The 19,373-nt window shown below is 51.7% G+C and overlaps 1 protein-coding gene across 5 annotated transcripts in view; it reads left to right on the forward strand.

Annotated features, from left to right (window-relative positions):
* LOC110495547 (receptor-type tyrosine-protein phosphatase-like N) overlaps positions 1-19,373 on the forward strand; it is a 45,262-nt gene that overhangs the window by 15,867 nt on the left and 10,022 nt on the right. For 3 of the 5 annotated variants that reach the window (XM_090207427.1, XM_090207430.1, XM_090207428.1), the window contains 7 exons: positions 845-1,202; positions 12,262-12,408; positions 14,881-14,915; positions 15,235-15,461; positions 15,784-15,870; positions 18,508-18,587; positions 18,856-18,920. In XM_090207427.1, coding sequence (XP_090063553.1) covers positions 845-1,202; positions 12,262-12,408; positions 14,881-14,915; positions 15,235-15,461; positions 15,784-15,870; positions 18,508-18,587; positions 18,856-18,920 — 999 coding nt within the window. The remainder of the gene's footprint in view (positions 1-844; positions 1,203-12,261; positions 12,409-14,880; positions 14,916-15,234; positions 15,462-15,783; positions 15,871-18,507; positions 18,588-18,855; positions 18,921-19,373) is intronic. The other 2 variants (XM_090207431.1, XM_090207432.1) reach the window with 1 other exon arrangement.

Here is a 19,373-nt window from a genome sequence, read left to right on the forward strand (position 1 = left end):
TCTATCTACTGTATATACATTCATACACACAACTACTATTACCACAACAGTTCATGTGTGTAAGAATGTAAATACAGTACATAGATACTATATAACTGAGTCGTATGATATAAATACACTGTAGATAGATACCATATAATACCCCACAAGACATGCCACGAGGTCTCTTCACAGTCCCCAAGTCCAGGACAGACTATGGGAGGTGCACAGAACTACATGGGGCGGCAGGTAGCCTGGTGATTAGAAAGTTGGGCCAGTAACCGAAAGGTTTCTGGGTTGAATCCTAGAGCTGACAAGGTAAAAATCTGTCATTCTGCCCCTGAACAAGGCAGTTAACCCACTGTTCCCCGGTAGGATGTCATTGTAAATAATAATTTGTTCTTAACTGACTTGCCTCGTTAAATAAAGGTTACATTTTAATTAAAAAATAAATCAAAATGCATAGAGCCATGGAACTCTATTCCACATCAGGTAACTGATGCAAACAGTAAAGTTAGATTTTAAAAACAGGTAAAAATACACCTTATGGAACAGCAGGGACTGTGAAGCAACACACACATAGACACAGACACACACATACACATATGATAACATAAGCACTAAACACACATGTTCACATGGATTTAGTACTGTAGATATGTGGTAGTTGTAGAGTAGGGGCCAGAGGGCACACAGTGGGTTGTGAAATCTGTCAATGTATTGTAATGTTTTTAAAATTGTATAAACTGCCTTCATTCTGCTGGACCCCGGGAAGTTAATGGGGATCCATAATAAATACAGGAGATTGTATCAATTCCTTTTCCCAGAGGGCATCTCTGTGTCTGTTCATGGGTTTATTAAGCAGCAGTATGGTTACCAGGACGACGAGGAGCGCTCTCTTAACTCTCTGGAGGGTGGTGGTTTCCCCCGCCCTTCTACTCACGCCGGGGGTAAAGGGTCCCGCCCCCAGGACCGAGACCGCCAGGTGCTCCAGGACCTGGTCTCCCTGTACCTCTCCTCCCCCGCCCAGCCGGCCTCCCGCCACCGTGGGGCAGCAACACCGATCTCTACCTCTCCCTTGTACCAGGACCTGGACTTCCCTCTGGACTACGCAGAGGACTACGTTTCCCAGCAGGACGTGGAGGTCCGCAAGCAGCAGCAGCAGCTGGATCAGACGCAGAGCAACGCTCAGAAGGACTACGGATCGCTGGCTGGATTGGATGGTGAGTGTGAGGCAGTCAGTGTGAGGCAGTCAGTGTGGGTGGGGGGGTGGGGTTTTTGGGGTGTTGTGTGTGTCACAGGAGGTTGGTGGCACCTTAATGACTGGAGCGGAATCAATGGAATAGTATCAAAGATACATCAAATGCATGGTTTCCATGGTTTCCATGTCTGATGCCATTCCATTCACTCTGTTCCAGCCATTATTATGAGCAGTTCTCTCCTCAGCAGCCTCCACTGGGTGGGTGGGTGGGTGGGTGGGTCACATGATAATATATCACATGGGGCCTCCCCACCACAGGCCACACCAACCCTGTGCAATTGCTGTAACCACACACCTCCAGAACCCAATCGACCCATTCAAAGCTTTAAATAACTCTAGCTTTGCAGGCCTGCAACTCTCTTGTAGTCCAATATTTACTGACAGCGAGCTGTGAAAATATAACACTGTGCAGACATGCATGCAACATTCTGAATACAGTGGAATTCACTATTCGATGCAGGACTGATCCCCTCTATAAAAACGTCTTTTACAGTCTAAATGTAATTTGAATTGGAAAATTCTTCAATGGAAAATTCTCTTAACATTAATGAATAACTTAAAATAAATATAACTTAAATATACATGAACCTCTTCAATTAAAATAAATTAACATTAACATCTATAGAATGATATAACAAATAAAATAATAAAATCAGCAGCACATTTTTAAACTAAGTATACATAGCAACTAGAAAATAAGCAGCTGTAAAAGTAGAAATGGAAATGCCTGATGGTGGCGCTAGAGGAAAGGTCAAGAGGTCACCAAATCAATAGGTTTCTTCCACTTGGGGTCTTGATTGTACTCAACACATTTTATGGCAATCCAGCCCTTACATTTAGATATATCTTGGTCTCAGTCTGTTCTCAGTCTTGTTCTCAGCCTGTGGGCATCATGTGTGTAGTGATCCAATATCCAAAGCCATGTCATTTAACAGTTATGGCCCTTGTTCAGCCTTACCCACCAAGAGCCCAGCGCCAGGCCTTCTTGCTAGCAAAGTCCCTGATCAAGTCTTTGAAGTCCAGCTTTCTAGCTAACTGACTTTCAATGGACAGCATGGCAAGACTGCAAAGCCTGTCCTGGGACATAGTGGACCTCAAATAGTTGTTTATCAGTTTTAGCTTACTGAAAGATCTCTCGCCACCAGAATTATACATAAAGCAATGCCCACGTCTCCAAACATGCTTTGCAAGCTGCATCTTACAAATTGTGTTCAGGAGACCAAGGGGACAAGTTAGAGGGGAAGTGTCAGCATATACAGTGTTCAGGTGTCAGGAGACCAAGGGGACATGTTAGGGGGGAAGTGTCAGCATATACAGTGTTCAGGAGACCAAGGGGACATGTTAGGGGGGTAAGTGTCAGCATATACAGTGTTCAGGTGTCAGGAGACCAAGGGGACATGTTAGGGGGGAAGTGGCAGCATATACAGTGTTCAGGTGTCAGGAGACCAAGGGGACATGTTAGGAGGGGAAGTGGCAGCATATACAGTGTTCAGGAGACCAAGGGGACATGTTAGGGGGGAAGTGGCAGCATATACCGTGTTCAGGAGACCAAGGGGACATGTTAGGGGGGGAAGTGGCAGCATATACAGTGTTCAGGTGTCAGGAGACCAAGGGGACATGTTAGGGGCGGAAGTGGCAGCATATACAGTGTTCAGGTGTCTGTCTTCATGTTGAAACTCAGGTGTCAGATCTCTGGAATACGTCGTGATCAGTGGTTGGCACACAGAAGGGACTTTACCCTCACTAATCTGCCTAACTTTCAGAACAGCAGAAAATGATTCAAAGTGTTTTGCAGTGGTGTGGAACCTCGTGTTCAAGTCACTTATGATGTTGTCCATAGCAGTAAAAACACAGTGTCCCGAAACACTGTTGCTGCGCTGTCCTGAGCTGTCTCCTCTTGAGAGGTCTCGTCATGGAATCTCTTCCTTTTCCTCTGGCGGCTGTGTTTCTTGCTAAAGCAATCAGTGTTGCCTCAGACAGGAGAGACTCTCATCCATCTCTAAGAGACTGTGTCTCTTTCTATAACGCTCTGATATTTGCTGTCTTCTGTGTCAAGTGAGATTTTTCCTGACTGGAGAATCACATTCCTGTCCTCAATGCATTTCAGTACCTGCAATTATGCCAACTGACATGTCATTCAACACAATGCTGCTCACCTCCTCCTTCAGTTGGGAGTAGGGCGGGTTCAGGGGTATAGGGATGGGGAGACAGGGCTGGTTCAGGGGTATGGGGATGGGGAGACAGGGCTATGGGGATGGGGAGACAGGGCTGGTTCAGGGGTATGGGGATGAGGAGACAGGGCTGGTTCAGGGGTATGGGGATGGTGAGACAGGGCTGGTTCAGGGGTATGGGGATGAGGAGACAGGGCTGGTTCAGGGGTATGGGGATGAGGAGACAGGGCTGGTTCAGGGGTATGGGGATGAGGAGACAGGGCTGGTTCAGGGGTATGGGGATGAGGAGACAGGGCTGGTTCAGGGGTATGGGGATGAGGAGACAGGGCTGGTTCAGGGGTATGGGGATGAGGAGACAGGGCTGGTTCAGGGGTATGGGGATGAGGAGACAGGGCTATGGGGATGGGGAGACAGGGCTGGTTCAGGGGTATGGGGATGAGGAGACATGGCTGGTTCAGGGGTATGGGGATGAGGAGACAGGGCTGGTTCAGGGGTATGGGGATGAGGAGACAGGGCTGGTTCAGGGGTATGGGGATGAGGAGACAGGGCTGGTTCAGGGGTATGGGGATGAGGAGACAGGGCTGGTTCAGGGGTATGGGGATGGGGAGACAGGGCTGGTTCAGGGGTATGGGGATGGGGAGACAGAGCTATGGGGATGGGGAGGCAGGGCTGGGTCAGGGGTATGGGGATGGGGAGACAGGGCTATGGGGATGTGGAGACAGGGCTGGTTCAGGGGTATGGGGATGAGGAGACAGGGCTGGTTCAGGGGTATGGGGATGAGGAGACAGGGCTGGTTCAGGGGTATGGGGATGGGGAGACAGGGCTGGTTCAGGGGGATGGGGAGACAGGGCTGGTTCAGGGCTATGGGGATGGGGAGACAGGGCTGGTTCAGGGGTATGGGGATGGGGAGACAGGGCTGGTTCAGGGGGATGGGGATGAGGAGACAGGGCTGGTTCAGGGGTATGGGGATGGTGAGACAGGGCTGGTTCAGGGGTATGGGGATGGGAGACAGGGCTGGTTCAGGGCTTTGGGGATGGTGAGACAGGGCTGGTTCAGGGGTATGGGGATGGGGAGACAGGGCTGGTTCAGGGCTTTGGGGATGGTGAGACAGGGCTGGTTCAGGGGTATGGGGATGGGGAGACAGGGCTGGTTCAGGGCTTTGGGGATGGTGAGACAGGGCTGGTTCAGGGGTATGGGGATGGGGAGACAGGGCTATGGGGATGGGGAGACAGGGCTGGTTCAGGGGTATGGGGATGAGGAGACATGGCTGGTTCAGGGGTATGGGGATGAGGAGACAGGGCTGGTTCAGGGGTATGGGGATGAGGAGACAGGGCTGGTTCAGGGGTATGGGGATGAGGAGACAGGGCTGGTTCAGGGGTATGGGGATGAGGAGACAGGGCTGGTTCAGGGGTATGGGGATGGGGAGACAGGGCTGGTTCAGGGGTATGGGGATGGGGAGACAGAGCTATGGGGATGGGGAGGCAGGGCTGGGTCAGGGGTATGGGGATGGGGAGACAGGGCTATGGGGATGTGGAGACAGGGCTGGTTCAGGGGTATGGGGATGAGGAGACAGGGCTGGTTCAGGGGTATGGGGATGAGGAGACAGGGCTGGTTCAGGGGTATGGGGATGGGGAGACAGGGCTGGTTCAGGGGGATGGGGAGACAGGGCTGGTTCAGGGCTATGGGGATGGGGAGACAGGGCTGGTTCAGGGGTATGGGGATGGGGAGACAGGGCTGGTTCAGGGGGATGGGGATGAGGAGACAGGGCTGGTTCAGGGGTATGGGGATGGTGAGACAGGGCTGGTTCAGGGGTATGGGGATGGGAGACAGGGCTGGTTCAGGGCTTTGGGGATGGTGAGACAGGGCTGGTTCAGGGGTATGGGGATGGGGAGACAGGGCTGGTTCAGGGCTTTGGGGATGGTGAGACAGGGCTGGTTCAGGGGTATGGGGATGGGGAGACAGGGCTGGTTCAGGGCTTTGGGGATGGTGAGACAGGGCTGGTTCAGGGGTATGGGGATGGGGAGACAGAGCTATGGGGATGGGGAGGCAGGGCTGGTTCAGGGGTATGGGGATGAGGAGACAGGGCTGGTTCAGGGGTATGGGGATGAGGAGACAGGGCTGGTTCAGGGGTATGGGGATGAGGAGACAGGGCTATGGGGATGGGGAGACAGGGCTGGTTCAGGGGTATGGGGATGAGGAGACAGGGCTGGTTCAGGGGTATGGGGATGAGGAGACAGGGCTGGTTCAGGGGTATGGGGATGAGGAGACAGGGCTGGTTCAGGGGTATGGGGATGAGGAGACAGGGCTGGTTCAGGGGTATGGGGATGAGGAGACAGGGCTGGTTCAGGGGTATGGGGATGAGGAGACAGGGCTGGTTCAGGGGTATGGGGATGAGGAGACAGGGCTGGTTCAGGGGTATGGGGATGAGGAGACAGGGCTATGGGGATGGGGAGACAGGGCTGGTTCAGGGGTATGGGGATGAGGAGACAGGGCTGGTTCAGGGGTATGGGGATGAGGAGACAGGGCTGGTTCAGGGGTATGGGGATGAGGAGACAGGGCTGGTTCAGGGGTATGGGGATGAGGAGACAGGGCTGGTTCAGGGGTATGGGGATGAGGAGACAGGGCTGGTTCAGGGGTATGGGGATGAGGAGACAGGGCTGGTTCAGGGGTATGGGGATGGGGAGACAGGGCTGGTTCAGGGGTATGGGGATGGGGAGACAGAGCTATGGGGATGGGGAGGCAGGGCTGGGTCAGGGGTATGGGGATGGGGAGACAGGGCTATGGGGATGTGGAGACAGGGCTGGTTCAGGGGTATGGGGATGAGGAGACAGGGCTGGTTCAGGGGTATGGGGATGAGGAGACAGGGCTGGTTCAGGGGTATGGGGATGGGGAGACAGGGCTGGTTCAGGGGGATGGGGAGACAGGGCTGGTTCAGGGCTATGGGGATGGGGAGACAGGGCTGGTTCAGGGGTATGGGGATGGGGAGACAGGGCTGGTTCAGGGGGATGGGGATGAGGAGACAGGGCTGGTTCAGGGGTATGGGGATGGTGAGACAGGGCTGGTTCAGGGGTATGGGGATGGGAGACAGGGCTGGTTCAGGGCTTTGGGGATGGTGAGACAGGGCTGGTTCAGGGGTATGGGGATGGGGAGACAGGGCTGGTTCAGGGCTTTGGGGATGGTGAGACAGGGCTGGTTCAGGGGTATGGGGATGGGGAGACAGGGCTGGTTCAGGGCTTTGGGGATGGTGAGACAGGGCTGGTTCAGGGGTATGGGGATGGGGAGACAGAGCTATGGGGATGGGGAGGCAGGGCTGGTTCAGGGGGGTGGGGATGGGGACGCAGGGCTGGTTCAGGAGGGTGGGGATGGGGAGACGGGGCTGGTTCAGGGGGGTGGGGATGGGGAGACGGGGCTGGTTCAGGGGTATGGGGATTCGGAGACAGAGCTATGGGGATGGGGAGACGGGGCTGGTTCAGGGGGGTGGGGATGGGGAGACGGGGCTGGTTCAGGGGGGTGGGGATGGGGAGACGGGGCTGGTTCAGGGGGGTGGGGATGGGGAGACGGGGCTGGTTCAGGGGGGTGGGGATGGGGAGACGGGGCTGGTTCAGGGGGGTGGGGATGGGGAGACAGGACTGGTTCAGGGCTATGGGGATGGGGAGGCAGGGCTGGTTCAGGAGGGTGGGGATGGGGAGACGGGGCTGGTTCAGGGGGGTGGGGATGGGGAGACGGGGCTGGTTCAGGGGGGTGGGGGTGGGGAGACAGGGCTATGGGGATGGGGAGACAGGGCTGGTTCAGGGGGGTGGGGATGGGGAGACAGGGCTGGTTCAGGGCTATGGGGATGGGGAGACAGGGCTGGTTCAGGGGTATGGGGATGAGGAGACCGGGCTGGTTCAGGAGGGTGGGGATGGGGAGACAGGGCTGGTTCAGAGGGGTGGGGATGGGGAGACAGGGCTGGTTCAGGGCTATGGGGATGGGGAGACAGGGCTGGTTCAGGGGTATGGGGATGGGGAGACAGGGCTGGTTCAGGGGGATGGGGAGACAGGGCTGGTTCAGGGCTATGGGGATGGGGAGACAGGGCTGGTTCAGGGGTATGGGGATGGGGAGACAGGGCTGGTTCAGGGGGATGGGGATGAGGAGACAGGGCTGGTTCAGGGGTATGGGGATGGTGAGACAGGGCTGGTTCAGGGGTATGGGGATGGGAGACAGGGCTGGTTCAGGGCTTTGGGGATGGTGAGACAGGGCTGGTTCAGGGGTATGGGGATGGGGAGACAGGGCTGGTTCAGGGCTTTGGGGATGGTGAGACAGGGCTGGTTCAGGGGTATGGGGATGGGGAGACAGGGCTGGTTCAGGGCTTTGGGGATGGTGAGACAGGGCTGGTTCAGGGGTATGGGGATGGGGAGACAGGGCTGGTTCAGGGGTATGGGGATGAGGAGACATGGCTGGTTCAGGGGTATGGGGATGAGGAGACAGGGCTGGTTCAGGGGTATGGGGATGAGGAGACAGGGCTGGTTCAGGGGTATGGGGATGAGGAGACAGGGCTGGTTCAGGGGTATGGGGATGAGGAGACAGGGCTGGTTCAGGGGTATGGGGATGGGGAGACAGGGCTGGTTCAGGGGTATGGGGATGGGGAGACAGAGCTATGGGGATGGGGAGGCAGGGCTGGGTCAGGGGTATGGGGATGGGGAGACAGGGCTATGGGGATGTGGAGACAGGGCTGGTTCAGGGGTATGGGGATGAGGAGACAGGGCTGGTTCAGGGGTATGGGGATGAGGAGACAGGGCTGGTTCAGGGGTATGGGGATGGGGAGACAGGGCTGGTTCAGGGGGATGGGGAGACAGGGCTGGTTCAGGGCTATGGGGATGGGGAGACAGGGCTGGTTCAGGGGTATGGGGATGGGGAGACAGGGCTGGTTCAGGGGGATGGGGATGAGGAGACAGGGCTGGTTCAGGGGTATGGGGATGGTGAGACAGGGCTGGTTCAGGGGTATGGGGATGGGAGACAGGGCTGGTTCAGGGCTTTGGGGATGGTGAGACAGGGCTGGTTCAGGGGTATGGGGATGGGGAGACAGGGCTGGTTCAGGGCTTTGGGGATGGTGAGACAGGGCTGGTTCAGGGGTATGGGGATGGGGAGACAGGGCTGGTTCAGGGCTTTGGGGATGGTGAGACAGGGCTGGTTCAGGGGTATGGGGATGGGGAGACAGAGCTATGGGGATGGGGAGGCAGGGCTGGTTCAGGGGTATGGGGATGAGGAGACAGGGCTGGTTCAGGGGTATGGGGATGAGGAGACAGGGCTGGTTCAGGGGTATGGGGATGAGGAGACAGGGCTATGGGGATGGGGAGACAGGGCTGGTTCAGGGGTATGGGGATGAGGAGACAGGGCTGGTTCAGGGGTATGGGGATGAGGAGACAGGGCTGGTTCAGGGGTATGGGGATGAGGAGTTAGGGCTGGTTCAGGGGTATGGGGATGAGGAGACAGGGCTGGTTCAGGGGTATGGGGATGAGGAGACAGGGCTGGTTCAGGGGTATGGGGATGAGGAGACAGGGCTGGTTCAGGGGTATGGGGATGAGGAGACAGGGCTGGTTCAGGGGTATGGGGATGAGGAGACAGGGCTATGGGGATGGGGAGACAGGGCTGGTTCAGGGGTATGGGGATGAGGAGACAGGGCTGGTTCAGGGGTATGGGGATGAGGAGACAGGGCTGGTTCAGGGGTATGGGGATGAGGAGACAGGGCTGGTTCAGGGGTATGGGGATGAGGAGACAGGGCTGGTTCAGGGGTATGGGGATGAGGAGACAGGGCTGGTTCAGGGGTATGGGGATGAGGAGACAGGGCTGGTTCAGGGGTATGGGGATGGGGAGACAGGGCTGGTTCAGGGGTATGGGGATGGGGAGACAGAGCTATGGGGATGGGGAGGCAGGGCTGGGTCAGGGGTATGGGGATGGGGAGACAGGGCTATGGGGATGTGGAGACAGGGCTGGTTCAGGGGTATGGGGATGAGGAGACAGGGCTGGTTCAGGGGTATGGGGATGAGGAGACAGGGCTGGTTCAGGGGTATGGGGATGGGGAGACAGGGCTGGTTCAGGGGGATGGGGAGACAGGGCTGGTTCAGGGCTATGGGGATGGGGAGACAGGGCTGGTTCAGGGGTATGGGGATGGGGAGACAGGGCTGGTTCAGGGGGATGGGGATGAGGAGACAGGGCTGGTTCAGGGGTATGGGGATGGTGAGACAGGGCTGGTTCAGGGGTATGGGGATGGGAGACAGGGCTGGTTCAGGGCTTTGGGGATGGTGAGACAGGGCTGGTTCAGGGGTATGGGGATGGGGAGACAGGGCTGGTTCAGGGCTTTGGGGATGGTGAGACAGGGCTGGTTCAGGGGTATGGGGATGGGGAGACAGGGCTGGTTCAGGGCTTTGGGGATGGTGAGACAGGGCTGGTTCAGGGGTATGGGGATGGGGAGACAGAGCTATGGGGATGGGGAGGCAGGGCTGGTTCAGGGGGGTGGGGATGGGGACGCAGGGCTGGTTCAGGAGGGTGGGGATGGGGAGACGGGGCTGGTTCAGGGGGGTGGGGATGGGGAGACGGGGCTGGTTCAGGGGTATGGGGATTCGGAGACAGAGCTATGGGGATGGGGAGACGGGGCTGGTTCAGGGGGGTGGGGATGGGGAGACGGGGCTGGTTCAGGGGGGTGGGGATGGGGAGACGGGGCTGGTTCAGGGGGGTGGGGATGGGGAGACGGGGCTGGTTCAGGGGGGTGGGGATGGGGAGACAGGACTGGTTCAGGGCTATGGGGATGGGGAGGCAGGGCTGGTTCAGGAGGGTGGGGATGGGGAGACGGGGCTGGTTCAGGGGGGTGGGGATGGGGAGACGGGGCTGGTTCAGGGGGGTGGGGGTGGGGAGACAGGGCTATGGGGATGGGGAGACAGGGCTGGTTCAGGGGGGTGGGGATGGGGAGACAGGGCTGGTTCAGGGCTATGGGGATGGGGAGACAGGGCTGGTTCAGGGGTATGGGGATGAGGAGACCGGGCTGGTTCAGGAGGGTGGGGATGGGGAGACAGGGCTGGTTCAGGGGGGTGGGGATGGGGAGACAGGGCTGGTTCAGGGCTATGGGGATGGGGAGACAGGACTGGTTCAGGGCTATGGGGATGGGGAGGCAGGGCTGGTTCAGGAGGGTGGGGATGGGGAGACGGGGCTGGTTCAGGGGGGTGGGGATGGGGAGACGGGGCTGGTTCAGGGGGGTGGGGGTGGGGAGACAGGGCTATGGGGATGGGGAGACAGGGCTGGTTCAGGGGGGTGGGGATGGGGAGACAGGGCTGGTTCAGGGCTATGGGGATGGGGAGACAGGGCTGGTTCAGGGGTATGGGGATGAGGAGACAGGGCTGGTTCAGGGGTATGGGGATGGTGAGACAGGGCTGGTTCAGGGATATGGGGATGGGGAGACAGGGCTATGGGGATGAGGAGACAGGGCTATGGGGATGAGGAGACAGGGCTGGTTCAGGGCTATGGGGATGAGGAGACAGGGCTGGTGAGTCTGAAGCTGTGACTGTTGGGTCTGGCACCAGGCAGGGACAGGGACAACTGATTTAGTATGAACAGTTTGCTAAAAGTTTGCCTGCATTGATTAAATGTCGGCTAAAAAAGGAGTGAAATGTAACCCCTAACCCTGACCCTAACCCTAACCCTGACCCCTAACCCTGACCCCTAACCCTGACCCCTAACCCTGACCCTAACCCTAACCCTGACCCTAACCCTAACCCCTAACCCCTAACCCCTAACCCTAACCCTAACCCTGACCCTGACCCTAACCCTAACCCTGACCCTAACCCTAACCCTGACCCTAACCCTAACCCTATGTAAACACTCAGAATGTTCTGTGAAGATAACATTAAGTAACTAATGTTAGGGGAGCAAAAGTAGCTTATTTCACTACGGACGACGCTAACAGGTTCATTTCCACCAGTCACGGACGACACCCACCTTCCTTTGTGAAACATCGGGTGACATACTGTCGCCCTTTTCTCTCTCCTGTCCTTCTTTTCGTTTTTGGAAGCCAGGTTTTTCTTTAGGAAACTGAGACATGATGCTCCACCGGCACTCGTCACTCACAATTCACTGCTAGCAAGTACCTGTCGCGCTTGGTTTCAAATCAAATTGTATTATTTTATGTGAATAGTCTGCGTAGCCATTAGACTAGATGTTCAGAGTCTTATGGCTTGGAGGTAGAAGCTGTTTAGAAGCCTCTTGGTCCTAGACTTGGTACTCAGGTAACGCTTGCCGTGTGGTAGCAGAGAGAACAGTCTATGACTAGGGTGGCTGGAGTCTTTGACCATTTTTAGGGCCTTCCTCTGACACCGCCTGGTATAGAGGTCCTGGATGGCAGGAAGCTTGGCCCCAGTGATGTAATGGGCCGTTCGCACTACCCTCTGTAGTGCCTTGTGAATTTTGACCTGTCTAAAGGTCCTGGGGGCAGGATCAAACCATTTCATGTAAATAGAGGGGGGTTGGGCAATACAGAGGCTCTCTGGATGTTTACTTTTTGCCAAAAACAAGAAAATTAAACCGTTAGTTTATTAGTACAATGTAAATAAAATATTATATTAATGATGATGGGTTAATCATTTAATATATACGTTTTTTTACCTAATGTTGTAATATTTTTTTAGGGCCCCTGTCAGTCACAGGCCATTAGAATCGTCCTAACCTCCCCGGCTCCCCTGTCTATATGATTCTTTTTTTTATGTTCTTGCCTGCTGTAGCTGAGACACTGAATGCCTAATGTCTGGCCTGCCTGTACTTTTTTCATCACCTGCCTGTTGACCTCTCACCTCTAACTCTGTATGACCCTGTCTGTTTGTTCAGATGACTCCCTGCAGAAAGTGTCTCTGCTCCTGGACCACTATGGCATCGATATGAAGGACTTAACCCCTCCACAGCTGGCCAACCTGCCTGCAGCACTGAAACAGCTGCAGATGGAGAGTGCTACTGACTTGGGCACCGACACAGCAGGTGTGTCAGAGCGCAGGCATGCAGCTGAACCCTGTCAGAGCACTACACTACGGGTCAAAGGTTTTAGAACACCTACCCATTCAAAGGTTTTTCTTTATTTTTTACTATTTTCTACATTATAGAATAATAGTGAAGACATCAACATTATGAAATAACACATATGGAATCATGTAGTAACCAAAAAAAAGTGTTAAACAAAACTAAATATATTTTATATTTGAGATTCTTCAAATAGCCACCCTTTGCCTTGATGACAGATTTGTACACTCTTGGAATTCTCTCAACCAGCGTCACCTGGAATCCTTTTCCAACAGTCTTGAAGGAGTTCCCACATGTATTGAACACTTGTTGGCTACTTTTCCTTCACTCTGAGGTCCGACTCATCCCAAACCATCTCAATTTGGTTGAGGTCGGGGATTGTGGCGACCAGGTCATCTGATGCAAAGTGTGTCGGGTCATTGTCCTGTTGAAAAACAAATGATAGTCCCACCAGATGGGATCAAATCAAATTTTATTGGTCACATACACATGGTTAACAGATGTTAATGCGAGTGTAGCGAAATGCTTGTGCTTCTAGTTCTGACAGTGCAGTAATATCTAACAAGAAATCTAACAATTCCCCAACAACTACCTAATACACACAAATCTAAAGGGGTGAATGAGAATATGTACATATAAGTATATGGTTGAGCGATGGCCAAGCGGCATAGGCAAGGTGCAAAAGATGGTATAAAATACAGCATATACATATGAAATGAGTAATGTAAGATATGTAAACATTATTAAAGTGGCATTGTTTAAAGTGACAAGTGATTGGGTCTCAATGTAGGCAGCAGCCTCTCTGAGTTAGTGATGGCTGTTTAACAGTCTGATGGCCTTGAGATAGAAGCTGTTTTTCAGTCTCTCGGTCCCAGCTTTGATGCACCTGTACTGACCTCGGCTTCTGGATGGTAGCGGTGTAAACAGGCAGTGGCTCGGGTGGTTGTTGTCCTTGATGATCTGTTTGGCCTTCCTGTGACATCGGGTGCTGTAGGTGTCCTGGAGGACAGGTTGTGCAACGCATCAAATGGCGTATCCCTGCAGAATGCTGTGGTAGCCATGCTGGTTAAGTGTGCCTGGAATTCTAAATAAATCACAGACAGTGTCACCAGCAACGCACCCCCACACCATCACACCTCCTCCTCCATGCTTTACGGTGGGAAATACACATGTGGAGATCATCCGTTCACCCCCCCACCACGTCTCATAAAGACACGGCGGTTGGAACCAAAAATCTCCAATTTGGACTCCAGACCAAAGGACAGATTTCCACCGGTCTAATGTCCATTGCTCATGTTTCTTGGCCCAAGCAAGTCTCTTCTTATTATTGGTGTCCTTTAGTAGTGGTTTCTTTGTAGCAATCTGACCATGAAAGGCTTATTCATGCGGTCTCCCCTGAACAGTTGATGTTGAGCTGTGTTTGTTACTTGAACTCTGTGAAGAATTTATTTGGGCTGCAATTTCTGAGGCTGGTAACTCTAATGAACTTAACCTCTGCAGCAGAGGGAACTCTGGGTCTTCCTTTCCTGTAGCGGTCCTCGTGAGAGTCAGTTTCATCATAGGGCTTGATGGTTTTTGTGACTGCACTTGAAACTTTGAAAGTTCTTGAAATGTTCTGTATTGACTGACCTTCATGTCTTAAAGTAATGATGGACTGTAGTTTCTCTTTGCTTATTTGATCTGTTCTTGTCATAATATGGACTTGGTCTTTTACCAAATAGGGCTATCTTCTGTATCCCCCACCTCCACCTCCCACACCTTGTCACAACACAACTGTTGTGTTGTCTTTGTCTCAAGTGCATTTAGAAGGAAAGAAATTCCACAAATTAACGTTTAAGAAGGCCCACCTGTTAATTGAAATTCATTCCAGGCGAGTACCTCATGAAGCTGGTTGAGAGAATGCCAAGAGTGTGCAAAGCTGTCATCAAGGCGGCTATTTGAAGAATCTGATTTGTTTAACACTTTTTTGGGTTACTAGATGATGTGTTATTTTATAGTTTTGATGTCTTCAGTATTATTCTACAATGTAGAAAATAGTAAAAAATAAAGAAAAACCTTTGTGTTCTAAAACTTTTTTATTTTTAATTTTACCCCTTTTTCTCCCCAATTTCGTGGTATCCAATTGTTTTAGTAGCTACTATCTTGTCTCATCGCTACAACTCCCGTACGGGCTCGGGAGAGATGAAGGTTGAAAGTCATGCGTCCTCCGATGCACATTAAATGAGATACCGTGATATAATTAAGGAAATCAAGTTGTGAACCACAACACGCTGCAGGAATACCTGCAGTATCTTTATACAAAAGGGCATGACCCAATAATGAGACTGAAAAATGTGACATTTTGCGGCGGGATTATACTGTGACAATTACAGATACTGAAACAATTATTATCTGTGTGTCAGATAATGAGAATCTGTGTTCTTTGCTTTTCAGACAAATACCGGAACAGTGCTGCCCCACGTAAGAAGGTAAGTTGAGATAAAACAGTAAAACTCTAGAAATTCAATTATTGCTCTTGGGTTTATAAGTGTTGTTTATTTAACGATATGAAATGTTTTTTTATACAATGTTAATAGCATTTACAGTAAATGTAGAATGGCAATAATTAGGCTTTCTGGTTGTTGTTGTTGTATCTACCAAACAGTAGGTGGCAGAACTTCCCCAATCTGAGGAAATCAGTGGTCTATTTGACATATCCTGGAGTAATATTCAAATGAAACATGTATTTATTAAATCCTACTATAACGGATGTTAAGGTGTTTGGTGCCTCCTCCTATTCCTCATCAGATCACTGAAGGGGCCATGACACACAAGGTGGACAAATCTCCCGTGCTAGGTGCCCCCACCTCCCTTCCTGCCCCGCCCCCCACCATGGGGGCCCCTCCTGCCACAGAGGGAGCCAGTGTAAAGGAGCCAGGGGCCCCGGTGGAAACAGAGACGCAGGGGAAGAAAGAACCACCAGGAGGGACTACACATGTGAAGGAGGAATATGGCTACATCGTCACCAACCAAAGGTCTTCTAAGCCTAATGTTCATAAACACAGGAATGTTGGTGTAGAAGCGTATATCTGTCTGTCTGTCTACGTGTCTGTCTCAGAGTCTTTGACTGTATATGGCGTGTGTATGTAAGCGTGTGTATGTAAGAGTTTGAGTGTGTTTGTGTTTGCAGGTGTGTGTATCTGTGTTTGTGATTTTGCTTGCAGTTGTACTGTATATGTGTTTGTGCTTTTGCTTTTTTCTTCAGTGCTCTGTGTGTATGCATGTATGAGTGTGTCCGTGTGTATGAGTGTGTATGAGTGTGTCCGTGTGTATGAATGCATGTGTATTTCTCCGCAGCCCCCTCAGTCTGTACGACGGGGTGCGTCTGCTGGGGCTCCTGGCTGAGAGGATCCCACTCTCCACTGGCTCTTTCATCAACATCAGGTAGGCTATACTCATAGAGGCCCACTGGCCGACTGGTCCAATGAGGAGAGATGACAATTAGCTGGCTGCTAATTGCTAATAAGCAGATGATAATTAGTTGGCTGGTTAAATCTGGCACGTTTACAGAAATGTTAATAAATGTGCATCGTCCCGATTGTCAAATAAACTTATAAATGTCAAATTAAAGGATCAGGAGATCTCAGTGTATAGGGGCCATCTCAGTGTATAGGGGCCATCTCAGTGTAGAGGGGCCATCTCAGTGTAGAGGGGCCATCTCAGGGGCATCTCAATGTAGAGGGGCCATCTCAGGGGCATCTCAGTGTAGAGGGGCCATCTCAGGGGCTTCTCAGTGTAGAGGGGGCCGTCTCGGTGTAGAGGGGGCATCTCAGCTCAGGTACTTCTATGATCAACATCAACATGCTCCATTCCCTCTCCCGGGCCTCTCTGGTGGCACAGTGGTCTCTGTGCCACCAGAGATTCTGGGTTCGAGCCCAGGCTGCGACCGGGAGGCCCATGGGGCGGCGCACAATTGGCCTAGCGTTGTCCGGGTTAGGGAGGGTTTGGCCATTAGGGATATCCTTGTCTCCTGTGGCGGGCCAGGCGCAGTGCACGCAGACCAGGTCGCCAGGTGTACAGTGTTTCCTTGGTTTGGCTGGCTTCCGGTTTGGATGTGCATTGTGGTTGTGTTTCGGAGGACGCATGACTCTCGACCTTCGCCTCTCACGAGCCCGTACGGGAGTTGCAGCGATGAGACAAGACAGGGGAGAAATTGGGGAGAAAAAAAGGGGTTAAAAAAACAAACAAAAAACATGCTCCTCTTCTGCTTGACTGCTGAGCTCAAACTCGGGTGTGGTGGCGAGGTGGAGCTCTCTCTGTGGCCTTTTCTCATTTGGGCAAAAGTCCTAGACCTAAAAATTCCCTGTCTTAGGTCAGGTAGGATCACAACTTTATTTTAAGAATGTGAAATGTCAGAATAATAGTAGAGAGAATGTTTTATTTCAGATTAGATTTTTTTCATCGGTGGGTCAGAAGTTTACATACAGTCAATTAGTATTTGGTAGCATTGCCTTTAAATTGTTTAACTTGGGTCAAACGTTTCGGGTAGCCTTCCACAAGCTTCACACAATAAGTTGTGTGACAGAGCTGGTGTGTCTTGAGATGTTGCTTCAGTATATTCACAGAATTTTCTTTCCTCATGATGCCATCTACTTTGTGAAGTGCACCAGTCCCTGCTGCAGCAAAGCACTCTCACAACATGATGCTGCCACCCCCGTGCTTCACGGTCCTCCAAACATAACAATGGTCATTATGGCCAAACAGTTCTATTTTGTTTCATCAGACCAAAGGATATTTCTCCAAAATGTACGATCTTTGTCCCCATGTGCAGTTGCAATCCGTAGTCTGGCTTTTTTATGGTGGCTTTGGAGCAGTGGCTTCTTCCTTGCTGAGCGGCCTTTCAGGTTATGTTGATATAGCACTCGTTTTACTGTGGATATAGATACTTTTGTACCTGTTTCCTCCAGCATCTTCACAAGGTCCTTTGCTGTTGTTCTGGGATTGATTTGCACTTTTCACACCAAAGTACGTTCATCTCTAGGAGACAGAACAGGTCTCCTTCCTGAGCAGTATGACGGCTGCATGGTCCCATGGTGTTTATACTTGCGTACTATTGTTTGTACAGATGAATGTGGTACCTTCAGGCGTTTGGAAATTGCTCCCAAGGATGAACTAGACTTGTGGAGGTCTACACATTTTTTTTTCTGAGCTCTTGGCTGATTTATTTTTATTTTCCCATGATGTCAAGCAAAGAGGCACTGAGTTTGAAGGTATGCCTTGAAATACATCCACAGGTACACCTCCAATTGACTCAAATTATGTTCATTAGCCTATAAGAAGCTTCTAAAGCCATGACAATTTTCTGGAATTTTCCAAGCTGTTTATAGGCACAGTCAACTTAGTGTATGTAAACTTCTGACCCACTGGAATTGTGATACAGTGAATTATAAGTGAAATAATCTGTCTGTAAACAATTGTTGGAAAAATTACTTGTGTCATGCACAAAGTAGATGTCATAACCGACTTGCCAAAACTATAGTTTGTTAACAAGAAACTTGTGGAGTGGTTGAAAACGAGTTTGAATGACTCCAACCTAAGTGTATGTAACTTCAGACTTCAACTGTACTGTATGTATGTATGTATGTATGTATGTATGTATGTATGTATGTATGTATGTATGTATGTATGTATGTATGTATGTATGTATGTATGTATGTATGTATGTATGTATGTATGTATGTGTGTGTGTGTGTGTGTGTGGGGGGGGGGGGGGGGGGGGGGGGGTGTATATGTATGTACAGTATATCACAAAAGTGAGTACACCCCTCACATTTTTGTAAATATTTGAGTATATCTTTTCATGTGACAACACTGAAGAAATGACACTTTGCTACAATGTAAAGTAGTGAGTGTACAGCTTGTATAACAGTGTACATTTGGGGCTTATTGACACCTAAAATAAAGGCCTCCCCCACCCCCCAGTCATCCTGCTCCTACCACCATCCCACCACCCCTCTCTCTCCCAGCCCCAGCTATATGAATCAATAGTTTGATGGAATGTTCCTGTCTGTCTCTCTACAGTGTGGTGGGGCCTGCCCTGACATTCCGTGTCCGCCCCAACAGCCAGAACCTGAGTGCTGAAGACGTGGCAGAGAAAGCCGGTAAGTGGACCTGTTACTGGGGTCAGACGGGGTCAAATTGACCCAATGTCCCGCTGCTCTATATAAACCACCAAGACAATATCTACACACACACACACGCACGCACGCACGCACGCACGCGCACACACACACAACTTGGACAGAAATTGAGCTAGGGGTATAAAAGGGATTTTTGAACCACTCTAGTGTTTTTTTAAATATATAATAGCAAGAATATAACTTTTTTGCAAGATGGCAACTATTTTATTTTGTTTCATAATTTACTCAGTTGCAGAGAAGAACTTTCTGGAGTCTGAAACTGCTCTGAAGATCCTGCAGACAGGTGTCGGTGAGGTAAGATTATGCTGCATTTAGTGTGTGTGTGTGCGCGAGAGACGGGGGTCTCTTTGCATTAGAATCTATTGGCATTCATTATCAATATTCTTTGCGTCCTTCTGTGCATTTTCACAGTCAAACTATTTTCCTCTGCCTGAAACACCTAGAATGGCTAAAATCCTTTGACATGACAAACATATTTTGCGGTCGAATGAAACGTGCGCGCTCCCGAAAGACACAAGACTGTCTCTTTAATTCATATTGGTCACGCGCACCACTCCTCTCTTGGTCGTCTCACATCGTCCCTGGGCCTGAGCTAGTAGGTCACACTGCCGCCAAAATTCAATCAAATGATGCGCTATTTTCCACTTTATAAACGCATTATGGAAAGCAAGAGACAGATCTTATTTTATTTTGTGCACTATCAAAGTCAAGTCGTCTTTCTTTCACGGAAGGTGGATGTTGGGTGAG

The sequence above is a fragment of the Oncorhynchus mykiss genome, chromosome 18, assembly GCF_057628025.1.
Source record: "Oncorhynchus mykiss isolate SJ-2025 chromosome 18, ASM5762802v1, whole genome shotgun sequence".
In the NCBI taxonomy this organism is placed as follows: domain Eukaryota; kingdom Metazoa; phylum Chordata; class Actinopteri; order Salmoniformes; family Salmonidae; genus Oncorhynchus; species Oncorhynchus mykiss.